Source organism: Streptopelia decaocto, assembly GCF_964273445.1.
Source record: "Streptopelia decaocto genome assembly, chromosome: 18".
In the NCBI taxonomy this organism is placed as follows: domain Eukaryota; kingdom Metazoa; phylum Chordata; class Aves; order Columbiformes; family Columbidae; genus Streptopelia; species Streptopelia decaocto.
This window is the reverse complement of record NC_138673.1, coordinates 7,092,189-7,106,200: the sequence shown is the minus strand read 5'-3', so window position 1 is coordinate 7,106,200 and position 14,012 is coordinate 7,092,189. Positions and strand designations below refer to the sequence as shown.

Here is a 14,012-nt window from a genome sequence, read left to right as displayed (position 1 = left end):
GCAGTGGCACCCAGAGACCCGCTGCCCACACTTTGGAGGGCCTCACACCCTGGGGGGCGCAGAGCTCCATGGGGAGCTCTCTGTTGGGTTGAGGACAGTGTGGCCAGCAGCTCTGCCCCAGGGCAACATGGCGAGAGACTTTGGGGGTGGTGGTCAATGCTGAGGCTGTGCCCCCCCTGCAGCTGCAAGGCCTGCAGAGCCAGCTGGAGTTCCTGGAGCAATCCATGGTGGACAAGTCACTGGTGAGCCGGCAAGAGGCCAAGATCCGGGAGCTGGAGACCAGGCTGGAGTTCGAGCGGACGCAAGTCAAGCGCCTGGAAGTGGGTCCTGGGACTGGGATGCAGCGGGATCATGATGCAAAGCTGCCCAGGGGCTCCCTGCGCGCATCCCCAATATCTCCTCCCCACAACCACCCACGCCGCTGCCCTCCCCTGCCAGCAGCCTGTCCTCGTCCCTGCAGGGAACGCTCCCGGCAAGCGCCGATAACAATAATCCACCGCCCAGCCCGGCAAAGTGCTGCTATTTCCCTGCATTGACTTAGGGAAATTATAGACTCTCCCAGCCCCGCTAAATGCTGCCTGCTTTATATTCTGCCTTTGCAGCTCTGCCGGGGGAGCGGAGCAGCTTAGCTCTCCTCTTAATGTTTTCCTGGCTGTTATTTCCCTTCCCCGCTCTCTCTGCCGGGGCCATAAATATGCAGCGGCTGGCTCAGCGGCTGAGAGAGAACGAGAGCTATTTTTTCCCTACGTTACACGCTGTAATTACTTCACACACAGTTAAATCTATTTTTCCAATTCGGCAAAGCACCCGCGGGTTGTTCTGCCCCTTCCCTGGCCCTGGGTGGGAGGATGTTTCTCCTCCATCTCCTTGTGAACATCCATAGGGTTGAGATCTGTCCTTGTGTGAGCCCTTGGGGGGATCCATGGGGGATCTGGGGTGACCCCATTGCTCTGCAGAGCCTGGCCACGCGGCTGAAGGAGAACATGGAGAAGCTGACGGAGGAGCGGGACCAGCGTGCGGCCGCCGAGAACCGGGAGAAGGAGCAGAACAAGCGGCTGCAGCGGCAGCTCCGCGATGTCAAGGAGGAGATGGGCGAGCTGGCCAAGAAGGAGGCAGAAGCCAGCCGCAAGAAGCACGAGCTGGTGAGGCACCCGTGACGAGGACAGGCATGGGGACGCAGGGGTTTCCTGGGGGTACCGGGCTCACCCCATTCCCTCCCTGCAGGAGATGGACCTGGAGAGCCTGGAAGCCGCCAACCAGAGCCTGCAGGCAGACCTGAAACTGGCCTTCAAGCGCATCGGGGACCTGCAGGCAGCCATCGAGGATGAGATGGAGAGTGACAGCAACGAGGACCTCATCAACAGGTGAGAGCACCTGGCTCCCACGCAGGGCACGTCACCGGGGCTCACCGCTTCTCCTTCCACTTCTGAAGTGCCACAGGGACCCCTGGGCTCTGCCTGGCCCTGGCAGGTCTGTCCATTTGTCTATCCATGCATTGTGCACACGTGCATCTGGCCGTGCACCCGTGCATCCCTCCATCCATGCATTGTGCACCCATGCACACGTGCATCAGTCCGTGCATCCGTGCGTCCGTCCCTCTCTCCACCTGCAGCCCCCGTGCAGCTTCACCCACTTGTAGAGGTGCCCAAAATACAGCCAGGGCTGTGCCAGCTGGAAACAGCCTGGGGACCCCCAGGAGCCAGAGCAGCACAGGCTGGCAGGAGCTCTGGGGTGCTGGGATCCAGCCTGGCCCCGGATACTGGGATCCAGCCCAGCTCGGGATGCTGGAATCCAGCCCAGCCCAGGATACTGGGATCCAGCCTGACCTGGGATAGTAGGATCCAGTCCAAGATGCTGGAATCCGGCCAAGTGCAGCCCCATGTCAGGGGTGCAGGGCAGCCACATTTCCCTTAGCCCTTCCCCACCATTTAATTTGTCCCTCCCCACCCCATTATTTCCTCACCCACTTGCTCTTTTTTTCTTTTTTTTTAATTTCCTTTCATTTGATTTCTTTCTGTTGTGTTTCTCCCCCCTCCCCCCGCCTCCCAACCCCTCCCAGTTTGCAGGACATGGTGGCAAAGTATCAGAAAAGAAAGAGTAAACTGTGAGGAGCTCCTCTTTCCTTCCCCCCCTCCCCTAACCCCCACCTCACCCCCGCGGGCCGGGGTCCCGCATGCTGCTGGCCCAGCTCCGCATGCCCTAACCACACCTGCGGCACGTAACCGCATCCACGGCACGTAACCGCATCCACGGCACGTAACCGCATCCACGGCACGTAACCGCATCCACAGCATGGAACCGCATCCACGGCATGGAACCGCATCCACACAGGGGACAGGGGACAAGGGACAAGCCCCTGGGCCAGGGCGGGGGGTGATGCTCCAGCATGATTAATGACAGCGTGTCGGCGTGGAGCTGTGACGGAGCCCCACTGCCGCCACAATTAATATTCCCTGTCATGGTCACTGCCCCGTGACCCACGTCTTGCTAAACTAACAGCACGCTCGCCCAGACTTAAATTGCATTTGATGTGGAGTTTAATTCCACCAGTTATGAAACCTCATATGCTCCCCGAGTTTGTTTACGGGGCATGTTGTTGTTTTTTGGTTTGTTGTCGTTCTGTGTTTTCTGTTGTTGATGGTTTTTTTTTGGTTTTTGGGGTATTTTTTCCAAGCTGAGCGTTGCCTGGATGTATTGCAAGGGATGGAGACGCACGTGATGGAGTGCGGCTTATTGCTTTGAATTTGTCAAGCATATTCAGGGTCTATCCCAGCCCGTCCCCCGTGCCGTCTGCCGCTGTCCCCAGGCAGGGAATAAGCCCAAAGCCAGGCAGATAAAACGGCCGTTTAAGATGATATGATATATTCCTGGCCCAGCAGCCGCTCGCTCGGAGCCCTCGCGTCATTCCAGCCGGCAGCGGCGTGGGGAGAGAGGGGGACGAGCCGCTTCGATTTCCTTATAGATCCCGCCGGCCCTGCCGTAACCCTAATGAAAGCAGTCAGCAGTTGGGTATTCAGGGAGATTTATACAGGGATGCTTTTAACGTGGAGGAATGGATTTTGCAATGCATACGGCACCTTCTTTCTAAAGGCAATCAATATGGTTACGAACGGCTGTTATAAATTAGATGGTTTAAGCCAGATAGGGCTTTTTTTTTATGCTGGCATGTAAATCAGGGGTTCTCCAGCATGGCAGGGCCGTAAATCTGTTCCCTGCGCTCCTGCGCCCGCCTTGCCGGAGTCGTTCCTGTTCTGCCTGCTAAACTCCTGTTTACCCAGGGCCATCAACATCGCTCTTCCTCGCTGTAATTTTGCACTCGATGGTGGGCTATAAAACGAACCCACTTATTTCCTTCCCAGCCCCGGAGCTGGAAATCTCCCAGATTTCTGGAGCCGTGCCCAGCCTGCTGCCCCAACACCGGCCCCGCTGTCTTATCTCTCCAGCCCCGCAGCCGTGCAGGGGGATGTTGAGCTGAGCGTGCAGGAGCCTCTTTGCTGGGCAGGGGGAGATTTGGGGGTACAGGGGCATGGCTGTGCCCCTAGCAGGCAGGTTGAACCGTATGCACACAGGTTGTGCGTTGGGAGATGGAGCAGGACCGCAGGATGGGGTGCTGGGGAGGTTTGGCACCTGTCAGCTGAATTTCACCTCCCCAGTGCCCAAACTCTCCCTGCCCCCCACTCACCTCTCGCTTTTCTCCCACCCCGACCTGCGCCTCCGGCAGCGACGGTGACTCGGACGTGGACTCGGAGCTGGAGGAGCGCGTGGACGGGGTGAAGTCCTGGCTCTCCAAGAACAAAGGCTCCTCCAAAACTCTCTCGGATGACGGCAGCCTGAAGGGCAGCAGGTGGGTGCAGGGCTGGGAAAGGATGGGATGGGCTGGGGGACAACCAGGGAGGGGTTAATGCCGGTGAGTGGCTCGGTCTCCATGGGGGACGCTTGTCCCCAATCTCAAGGTCCCCATCCCCAGCATCCCACCCACAGCACCGCAGCCACTGCAGCACAGGGACCCACCCCAGAGGTACACGGGCATCTGCAGCCCCAACCCCATCTGCCTCCCCCGGGGGGTGCGGTATCAGACTCCAGCCCTGGGCATCATCCCCCAGCTCTGGGGCTGCATCTCCCTGCATCCTCCTGTCCTCTGCGGCTCCACCACATCCGTCAGCAAACACTGGCTGCCCCCACAGCCCCCGGCAGATGTGGGGGACATGCCCAGGTGCCCCCCCTGCAGCGTGGGGCTGGGGCACGCAGCCCCGCTCGCCTGCGGAGCGCAGATTGCTTTTATCCAAACCCAATTTCCTAGCAGGGCTCCGGGAGTCCCAGGGGGCTCCCCCTTCTCTGCCGAGCAAGGGAGAAAGATCTGAGCCGGTTTTTCTTAATTGGTTTAATTTATTCAGTGGTGCAGATGTAAAACATTTTGTTACTGGAGATAATTCCACCTTTTCTGAAGTCGAGAATCAAACACAGTGGCTCCAGGTAGCCGACAATGAATTAAATTGAACGCAACACTTTAAAGAGGAATCAAAGTGCCGGGCTAGAACAATTCCCCCATTTACATGACATTTTTCCAACGATGCTATTTCCCGCTGACGCAAATTACCGAGGCTGCCTCGCCGCCTGTCCTGGCCGCTTATCTCCATGTCTCTCTTGTCTCCCCCGTGCGTGCTGGGGCCGCGGTGCTGCCGGTGCAGGTCGGTCCCGCCGGAGGGTCCCGAGGCCGAGGAGCGGCCGGTGTCGGTGTTGAGCTGCCTCAGCTATAGGAAGCGGCCGAGCCTCAAGGACTCCATAGGTGGCCGCGGGGATGAGCAGACGCTCTTCAGCGCGCTCAGCGAGCGACCGGCGTCCCCCGAGCGCGCTGCCCGCAGGGCGGCCCGGGCCGGCGAGCCCGAAGACCGGGCGGCCGTCATCGCCCGCGCCTTCGCCGACGCCAGCAGCCGCGCTCGGCAAGGGCTGGGCAAGCGTTGGTCCCTCTCGGCGGCTGACGGTGACAAAGCCTCTGTCGCCTCTGCCCCGGTGAGCCGGGCCTCCTCCGCCTCCTGGCGCGGGCTGGAGGATGGGGACGAGGGGGACGAGGGGGGCTCGGTGCTGAGCTTCGCCCTGTCCAGCCCCGGGAGCTTGCGGAGCCGGCGCGGGGGGCCGGAGGGTCGCCCCGAATCGCGGCTCTCCCTGGCCCGCAGCCGTCTGGAGGAGACAGACGAGGGGTCCCGCGGGCAGCCCCCCCTGGGGCGCAGCTTCTCTGTGCCCCCCCGGCCCCGCAGTGCTGCCTCCGAGGAGGGGGGTCCTGGGGACGCCCGCCCCGTGGGGCACCGCTCCTACCTCGACCCCGACCTGGAAGCCGCCATCCAGGAGGTGCTGAGCTACCGCCCGGCGCGGGCCGGGGGCTGCTCCAGCCCCGAGGCCGACTCGGGGGATGACAGACGGAGCGTGAGGAGCGTGCGGAGCGCGGCCCCCCTGGGCGCCGCCGACCGCCCCCCCGGCAGCCTCCGCCGCTCCGCATCCGCCCTCGACTTTTCCCGGCGCTCCGGCCGGCGCCGCAGCAGCTCGGGCTCCTCCGAGGAAGAGGAGGAGCGGAAGAAGAAGAGCGCCAAGAAGCACGCTAAGAAGTCCAAGAAGAAATCCAAGAAGAAGAAGAAGAAGCAGCAGTCATCATCCGACTCGGCTTCCTCCTCCGATTCCTCCTCCGATTCCTCCTCCGGCTCCACCGGCTCCTACCGCAGCACCTCCAGTGTCAAGAAGGGCCCCCGGGCAGCGGGGGGCGAGGAGCCGGGACGCCCCACCCGGGGCAAAAAGGAGGAGAAGCAGCGGAAGAAGCAGGTGGACAGCCTGATGATGAAGTACCTGTACCGGCCCGAGAGCGACTGAGGCAGGAGGTGGGAGCAGTGTGTGCCGTGCAGCATGAACCTCCCCGTGTGCCACTAACCGCTCCTTCTAACCCTCGCCCTGCTCCGGGCAAGGAGCCCACTCCGCCGGGCACCCCGGGATGGGGCACCCCACTGTGCCCACAGCCAGCCCGGCTTTTGGGGGCTGCAGGGCATCCCTGATGCGTCTCCAGCTGCGTGGAGCATCCCCGGTGTGGCCACGGCAGGACCGGCAGCTCCCCGTGCTGCCAGGACGTGCTGTGTTCGGGATTAGCGGCTGCGGGACAGCGGGAAGCACTAATCCCTTCCCGGCTCCCCAGCACCAGCCAGGATGCAGCTGAATTGATTCCTTCAGGAATTGCCAGGGTTTTCGGGGTGGTGTGGCATCCCCGCTCGCCCTGGGGGATTCGCTGCGCCCCAGGGATTGTGGCGGGTCCCGAAGGCGGCAGGAGGAGCGGGACGGGCACTAACACGCACCCGCTGCAGCGTGCGAGCGTGGGGTGGTTGGGGCTCAGGCGTGATTCTCGGTGCAGCCGCATCCCCCTGCCCTGTGCCGTGCGGGGTGTCTGTGACAGGGAATCGGGGTGCAGACCGCCTTGCTCTGTGGGGTTTGGGGACTCTGCACCCTGGTTGGTGGTGGAGAAGAGAGCGTGCGTGCAGCCTGGGGTGCACCTGGGCTCACCAGCAATGATTTTGAAGTGGGTTCAATCTTTTCTGATGGCTCCAATGGGAGAAGTGCTGGAGGAAGGGTAAAAAGCCTTTTGGAAACGTGTTTGCAGTCAGGCTGCCCGTCCTGGTGCCGGTGAAGTATCGTGGGATCTGGGGGGCGCAAAACACCACCAGCACCAGGCTCTGGTGTGACCGGGACCCTCGCACGGTGACTCCTGCAATCAGCAGCCACACAGCCACGAGCTGTTTTCTGAGCCCGCGGGGGTTGGCAGCCCCGGGCGGGTCGGGGTCAGTCGCAGTGGAGCGTGCTCCTGGTTTCTCAGAAATCATAAACAAGGTGGTGATGGAGGCTCTATCCAGCTGTCCGCCGTCGTGCCGGCTCCTCGCAGCTCCCGGTGCAACTTGGGGGGGATATGTCCCACAGCAGAGCCCTGCTGTGCCACTGCAGCCCCCCCCGACCCCGCTAACCCCGCTTTCTCCCACGCAGCCCCCCAGGTTCCCGGCACTCCTTCGCCTACGACCGCTGGGACGAGGAGCAGGACGCCGGGGAAGGGACACGCCGCTCCTCCCGCAGCTCCCCCAGCGAGGCAGAGAGCCGGGCCGCCGAGACCCCCGCCTAGCCCCCACAGCCCGGCCCGTCACCCCAGGAACACTCAGCTCCACGGGGCCGCCCCAGGCAGCCGGTATTTCTTCTGCACTGGGATGGGGGGAGACATGCAGCCACCCCCCTCAGTCCTGGGGGTGCAGCCTGGGGGCTCGCTGGCTGCAGCCCCCACCCTCCCACCCCCGTCTGTCCCAGGTGGCAGAGCCGGCAGCTCCGGCACCCGGGTTTATTCCTCAGTGCCTGCTGGCTCCTTATTTTATAACTTAAACTCCCCCACCTCGGGCACCCCTCTTCCCTGTTAAACCCTTTTTAGTTGAGCCAAAGACGTTTCTCGCTGGCCGGGCCCTGGGGAGCAGCCGCCCCACAGCCGGGATGGGGACGTGGGGACAGGGTCCTGTGCACCCCCAGCTTGTCATCACCCCCCACCCCGCCTGGTTGTTTTGCACTAGCCCAGCTGTGCGTCCCCTCCACCCCCTTTACTTTCAGTATGAAAATAAACGTCATTTCTGGCTGACTCTGGCTGCTGCCTGCTCCACGTGCCGGGGGTGTCACCCCATTTCGGAGGGGTATTTGCGTGGTGGCGGGGTCTGGCGGGACAGGTCCAGCTCTGGTGAACATCCAGGGCTGCATGGAGAGGCCAAGCCTGGCACCGTCCCCGAGCCTGCTGCACCCACGGGTGCTGGGGATGGGAGGGGGAGATGGCCCTCGTGGGTGCCGGCACTGAATCATTTATCAGTCTTCATAAATATGCAGATGAGCAGCAGCGATGGGAGCCCTCTGCCTGCTGGTGTTAATTATTTAACATGGAGGAGATGATGTGCATCGCCGGCCGCGGCTTGGCCTCGGCTCCAGCACCCACCGGCCTTGGCTGGGTGCTGCCCCCCTCCCGCCCCCAGGGACACCCTGGGGCTCCCCCCCACTCCTGGGACCCCAACAAACCAGGTCATTTGATCCCTTTCCACACCATCTCTTGGAAACAAATGGTCTGAGCTTGGCACTCGCTGCCATAAAGCCACACTGTGCTAATGCGCTTTCATTAAGTGGGAGCGATCTAATGATAATAAAATGGCACATTTAACATTAAAACATTTAACTTGACTCCTAAGCGAGTGTGTCTCTCTGCGCTGTTCCAGCTCCATCTTCATGAGGCTGACAAAGCGCCTTAATTTGTTTCCAGGGAGCGGGCACTTGGCAGAGATGGCTTGGCACTGTGCAGCATACGGGATGTTGGGATGCGGGGAGATGGGGATGCTGGGATGTGGAGAGGCAGGGTACCAGGATGCTGGGATACAGGGACGTGGAGAGGCAGGGTACCGGGATGCTGGAATACAGGGATGGAGAGATTCAGGGTACCGGGATGCTGGGATACAGGGATGTGGAGAGGCTGGGTACCTGGATGCTGGGATACAGGGATGTGGAGAGGCAGGGTACCGGGATGCTGGGATACAGGGATGGAAAGATTCAGGGTACCAGGATGCTGGGATACAGGGATGTGGAGAGGCAGGGTACCAGGATACTGGGATACAGGGATGGAGAGATTCAGGGTACCGGGATGCTGGGATACGGGGATGTGGAGAGGCAGGGTACCGGGATGCTGGGATACAGGGATGGAGAGATTCAGGGTACCAGGATGCTGGGATACAGGGATGTGGAGAGGCAGGGTACCAGGATACTGGGATACAGGGATGGAGAGATTCAGGGTACCGGGATGCTGGGATACAAGGATGAAGGGTTGCTGTGTTGTCAGGGTGCAGGGTATGGGGATGCAGGAGTGTTGGGATGTGGGGATGGAGTGGTGCTGGGGTGCACAGATGGCTGCTGGGTGCTGGTGCTGTGGTGGTGAGTACAGAGACATGAGGATGCAGGGTAGCGGGATGTGCAGTATATTGGGACACCAGGGCGCAGGGAGGTGGAGATACAGGGATGCAGGGGTGGGAGGTGCTGGCACACTGGGGTGTAAGGACATGGGATCACAGGGACACAGCTACCGGACAGTGTGATGCCACACAGGCATGGCCAAGGCCCCGCATCTACAGCTCAGGCTGGAGCACGCCGGGGAAGCGGGTGATGGTGAAGGCGGCCATGCTGTGCGACGGCTCCTCACCCAGGCTCAGCTCACACAGCAGCTTCCCCACCACAGGCGCCAGCTTGAACCCGTGGCCTGCGGAGGGACGGGGGTATGGGGACACAGGCACCCCCACAGTCCTGACCAGCTCTGGGGTGCTGGGGGGTGCTCTTGCCTACCCGAAAAGCCGGCCCCGATGATGATGTTGCTGAACTTGGGGTGCCGGTCCAGGATGAAATCTTCATCCGGGGTGTTCTGGGGGAGCCACAGTGTGAGGGTGTGGGGCCAGGGGTGCTCTCCTGGACTCAAGGTGGGGGGGGTGGGATAGCAAGGTCCACCTTGGGATGGGGAAGGGTTTGGGACCCCGGACGCCTGGCTCCCGCTCCTGGGGGGTTCTCACCGTGTAGAGGCAGGTCTCCACCACGGCCGGCTGGGGCTCCAGCCCAGGCAGGTACCTGCTGATGAAGCTGCTCAGGAGGCCAACATAAGGGCGGGGGGCATCTGGGGGGACCCGGTCCCGCTCCTCAGGGTCAACGGGGCTGCCGTGGTGGTAGCACACCTGGGGGACAGCCGGTCAGGAGGGGCTGGCCAGGGGATCCCCGCGCCACTGCCGTGCCCCACTCACCTTCACCAGCCCCGGGTACTCGAGAGCGGGCAGCCCGTAGATGCTGTGGGGGGCTTCGCTCAGCCCCAGCGCTATGAAACAGGGACTGGCTCTGTCTTTGCTGGGGGTCCCCGGCTCCTTCTCCCTCCAGTAGCAGACGTCGATGCGCAGGGGCTGGAGTCACAGCATTAGCCTTGACCGTGGCCGTGCCACCCCGTGGTGCCACCGCCCCTTACCTGCAGCGGCAGGCGGAGACCCAGGGGTGCCACCAGAGCACCGGTCCAGGCTCCGGCTGCGATGATGAGCCGGGGGGCTCGGTACACCCCGGCGGTGGTGGTGACGGTGAGCACATCCCCAGGTTCAATGCGCAGCACCTTCTCCCCATCCCGCAGGGTGCCCCCACGCTGGCGAAAGATGTCCTGGGGAGTGGATGGTGACAGGAGGCTGTTACAGGGACAAAGTTGGGGGACACCCACCCCATCCCCTTGGCAGCACCCACCTGCACCGCCCGCAGCGCCCGGTCGGCAAAGAGCACCCCGCCGGTGCCGTCCCACAGGGCCACCTGGCCAGGCTGGAGCTGGAGGCCGGGGAAGCGCTGGGCCAGCGCCGTGGTGTCGAGGATGTCACCGGCACCCAGGCTGCTCCGGCAGCTCTCCAGCTCCGGGTCACCCGCCGGGCCCAGCACCACCAGCCCCGTCTGCCTGCACCCCAGCAGCCACGTCAGCTCACCTGTCGCCCCCTCCCCATTCAGACCCCCCCTCACTTTACCACTGGGGGAAACCGAGGTCCAGTGGCACTGGTGATGCTCAGGATGCGCTGCACCCTGGTGCAAGGGCACCCTGTGGTGGGACACTGGGCAAGGGCACAGGGGGTGAAGCATGGGGGCGTCTGGATGCTGGCATCACACTCACCCCCCGATAATACAGCAAGCGCCATCAGCCCTGACCCCAGCAGCAGGGGATCGTTTAGATGCTCATTTCCTTAATGGCGCTTCCTTATGGAGCCCCATAAATTATCTGGAGCCGACAGCTGCCAGCCAGGGCGGCTCATCCTGCCCAGCGCTGCGGCCACAGCCCCCAGCCCCACGGGGAGGGGACGGTACCCGGTGGGGCTGCGTCCCCATCCCCGTCACCTGTAGAGGGTGGTGCCGGCCTCGTCCTCCAGCCGCCGCCAGAGCCCGAAGCTGTCGGGCATCATGCGTGCGTAGTGTGCCTGGGGGTAGGCGCTGCGGGTGATGCGGCTCTGCCCGTGCGAGCTGCCCCGCGAGTGGGGCAGGATGAACTGTGGGGCGGGGGAGACAGGGGGGTGACCATGGTCACCACCACCCCACAACCCCGCTGGCTCCGTGTGCACTGGTGCTGTGCCACAGCGGGGACCCAGGGACACAGTCCGGCCTGCCAGGCACGGCGCTGGGGAATGGCAGGACATGGGGGTCTTGGCAATGGTGACGTGGGGGTCCTGGCCCTGGGGATGTGGGGGTCCTGGCCCTGGGGATATGGGGGTCCTGGCACTGGGGACATGGGGGTCCTGGCACTGGGGATGTGGGGATCTTGGCAACGGGGACATGGGGGTCTTGGCACTGGTGACGTGGGGGTCCTGGCCGTGGGGATATGGGGGTCCTGGCACTGGGGACATGGGGGTCCTGGCACTGGGGATTTGGGAGTCTTGGCAACAGGGACATGGGGGTCTTGGCACTGGTGACATGGGGTTCCTGGCAACAGGGACATGGGAGTCTTGGCACTGGTGACGTGGGGTCCTGGCAGTGGGGACATGGGTGCTGGCAGCAGCTCTGGTCCGTGCCATGGCAGAGGGCAGCTGGGTCTGCAGGTGCCCACCCTGGCACGTTGGAGCTGGGGACACAGTGGGACAAGGGACACGGCAGAGCTGAGGACACAGTGGGACAAGGGACATGGCAGGGCTGGGGCTGCCGGTACCTGCTCCAGCAGGAGGGTGTCCCTGTGACGCTGGGCCAGGTGGTAGGCGGCGAAGGAGCCCTGGATGCCAGCCCCGATGATGATGGCGTCGTAGGTGGCCTTCTGGGGCTGGCTGCGGGCAGCCATGTCTGTCCCTGTCCCCGTCCCCGTCCCCGTCCCCGTCCCCGTCCCCGTCCCCGTCCCCGTCCCCGTCCCCGTCCCCGCAGGCAGCCGGGAGCCGAGCCAAGGGGAGGGACGGGGCAGAGTCCGGCCGAGCCAAGCGGGTGGTGGAGCTTTGGCTGCCCTCCAGTCCCCATGGAGACAGGGGAACACAGGACCCCCCATTGTCCTCCCCCCACTGCAGCAGGGACCCCCAGCCCCAAAGCGTCGCCAGAGGGACCAGTTCCAGCGGGTGGGATAAATCTGATGGCAAATTGTTTCCAATAAATCCCAGTTTCCCTCCCTGACTGCGGTGGGATGCTGGTTTCCATAACGCTCCCTTTTGTGTGCCAACGGGAAACCCCCCGCTTGCTGCAAGGAAAACGGGTTGTTTTTTTTCCTCTGGCACAATTTATTACAGCCATAAACTATTTTGTTGCCATCTTTGGTTGTTGTTGCTATTCTTTTTAATGGGAGATCGGCGTGATTTAGGGCCGGCTGGAGCAGAGCCCCGTGTCCCACCACTGCCATGGGTTTCACAAACCTGCACAATTTTGGGGGTGTGGGGACGCTCAGCGATGCATGAGGGGGGGCATAATGCAGGCGGGGGCCGCTGGCGTCACCTGCTACAGCCACTGCCCCACGCTGCCTGACAGCTAATTAGGGGAATTAATATACTCTCGCTTTTGTGGTGTAAAAGGCATTATTTACCGGTTAATTGTCGTTATTATGAAATGTTAAATATCATTATTTATTTTCCTGCTCGCCTCCAGTGATGGATGAAGCACCAGGGAGCGTGGGAGGCCTGTGCTGGGCTGGGGGGGGATTTCCAGCCCCCCCAGCCACGGTGTCCAGCTGGGTCACGGGGACACCCCGGCACTGTGCAAAGGCAGAACCGGCAGCACACGGCGATGGGGTGAGAGGAGGCGGATGGGGTGCAGGTGAGGGGGGGGCTCCCCACCAGGGCCCCTCATCTGCGCAGCTACCACGAATGCAATGAGTTCACACCAGCCTCAGCATCACCGCGATGCCCCAGGCTCTGCATCGTGCGGTGCCCCATTAAATCAGCACATCCTCCCTCGCCTTTGATGTTACAAATAATTCACCAATTTCCCTGGGTTTCAAGTTGCTTTTTTTTTTTTTTTTTGCTTTGAACAGCCTCTCTACCTGCTCTTCCTTTTTTTACTGGGAAAGATGAAGAATAATTAATTATCCGTGAAACGTTAAATGGCAAAAATGAACTCCTCTCCCGCTAACGGCGTGTTAATAGATCGGGCTGGAAAAGCCTTGCTTGTGCTGCTACGAAGCCAAGGAGGCCATCAGTGACATGCAGGGATGGTCACCAGCGCTGGAGGGGACAGCCGTGCCCCAGCAGGTGTCCCCAGGGCTTGGTAGGACCCCTCAAGCCATTGTTATCACTCCACAGGTGACCCCCAACCAGGGCTGACCCCAGGCATTGGGGACATTTGCACCCCCAGACTCCGCAAAGGGCTCATCTTGCCTCAGGATGAGGTTTTTGGGGCTACCCCAAGCGCTGTGCCTGGTGTCCTCCATCCCTGCCCTTGTCCTCTTGAGCTGGGTTTAGATGAACCAGAGGCAACGCTTGTGGCAGGAAGGAATCGGTTTCCTAAAGCAGGAGAGCTGTGCCGAGAGCACGGGACAAATGAAATATTCCCATGGACTGGGGCGATGGATGGGAACACTCGGGGCTGGCACTGGGGCTTGGGGAACAGCCCTTGTGGGAGCCCCCCCAGCCCAGATCCATGTGGGGCTGGAGAAACTGGGAATGAGGAGCTTTGGCCAAAGCCAGGCAGGGCTCAGCAGCGGCTTGCTGCCTGCTGGGCTCTGCACCCCCTGCACCCCCTGCACCCATTGCATCCCCTGCACCCCCTGCACCCATTGCATCCACTGCACCCATTGCATTCATTGCATCCACTGCACCCATTGCACCCATTGCACCCCCTGCACCCATTGCATCCCCTGCACCCCCTGCACCCATTGCATCCACTGCACCCATTGCATTCATTGCATCCACTGCACCCATTGCACCCATTGCACCCCCTGCACCCATTGCATCCACTGCACCCATTGCATCCCCTGTACCCCCTGCACCCATTGCATCCCCTGCACCCATTGCATCCCC

At 62.1% G+C, this 14,012-nt stretch overlaps 2 protein-coding genes across 22 annotated transcripts in view; one reads left to right on the top strand and one right to left on the bottom strand.

Annotated features, from left to right (window-relative positions):
• Window positions 1-7,642, top strand: part of MYO18A (myosin XVIIIA) — a 36,415-nt gene extending 28,773 nt beyond the window's left edge. For 16 of the 21 annotated variants that reach the window (XM_082068506.1, XM_082068505.1, XM_082068504.1 and 13 more), the window contains 7 exons: window positions 183-320; window positions 957-1,142; window positions 1,225-1,364; window positions 2,060-2,104; window positions 3,722-3,844; window positions 4,689-5,867; window positions 7,012-7,151. In XM_082068506.1, the coding sequence (XP_081924632.1) occupies window positions 183-320; window positions 957-1,142; window positions 1,225-1,364; window positions 2,060-2,104; window positions 3,722-3,844; window positions 4,689-5,859 (1,803 nt within the window). In that variant the 3' untranslated portion in view covers window positions 5,860-5,867; window positions 7,012-7,151. Of the gene's footprint in view, window positions 1-182; window positions 321-956; window positions 1,143-1,224; window positions 1,365-2,059; window positions 2,105-3,721; window positions 3,845-4,688; window positions 5,868-7,011 lie in introns of all 21 variants that reach the window. The other 5 variants (XM_082068510.1, XM_082068517.1, XM_082068512.1 and 2 more) reach the window with 3 other exon arrangements.
• Window positions 7,643-8,680: 1,038 nt separating this feature from the next.
• PIPOX (pipecolic acid and sarcosine oxidase) lies at window positions 8,681-11,860 on the bottom strand. The gene is made up of 8 exons (XM_082068678.1): window positions 11,732-11,860; window positions 10,930-11,078; window positions 10,297-10,498; window positions 10,034-10,216; window positions 9,819-9,971; window positions 9,594-9,752; window positions 9,373-9,448; window positions 8,681-9,289 (listed from the first exon to the last, which is right to left on the bottom strand). The coding sequence occupies exons 1-8, from the start codon at window positions 11,855-11,857 to the stop codon at window positions 9,159-9,161; spliced, it is 1,179 nt and encodes a 392-aa protein (XP_081924804.1). The 5' UTR covers window positions 11,858-11,860; the 3' UTR covers window positions 8,681-9,158.
• Between the last annotated feature and the right edge of the window lie 2,152 nt (window positions 11,861-14,012).

Coding starts and splice junctions, on each gene's coding strand:
- PIPOX (XM_082068678.1), bottom strand. CDS start 11,857: ATGGCTGCCCGCAGCCAGCCCCAGAAGGCCACCTACGACGCCATCATC. Junction 11,079..11,731: donor ACACCCTCCTGCTGGAGCAG/GTACCGGCAGCC, acceptor CCCGCCCCACAG/TTCATCCTGCCCCACTCGCG. Junction 9,449..9,593: donor TGGAGACCTGCCTCTACACG/GTGAGAACCCCC, acceptor TGGCTCCCCCAG/AACACCCCGGATGAAGATTT.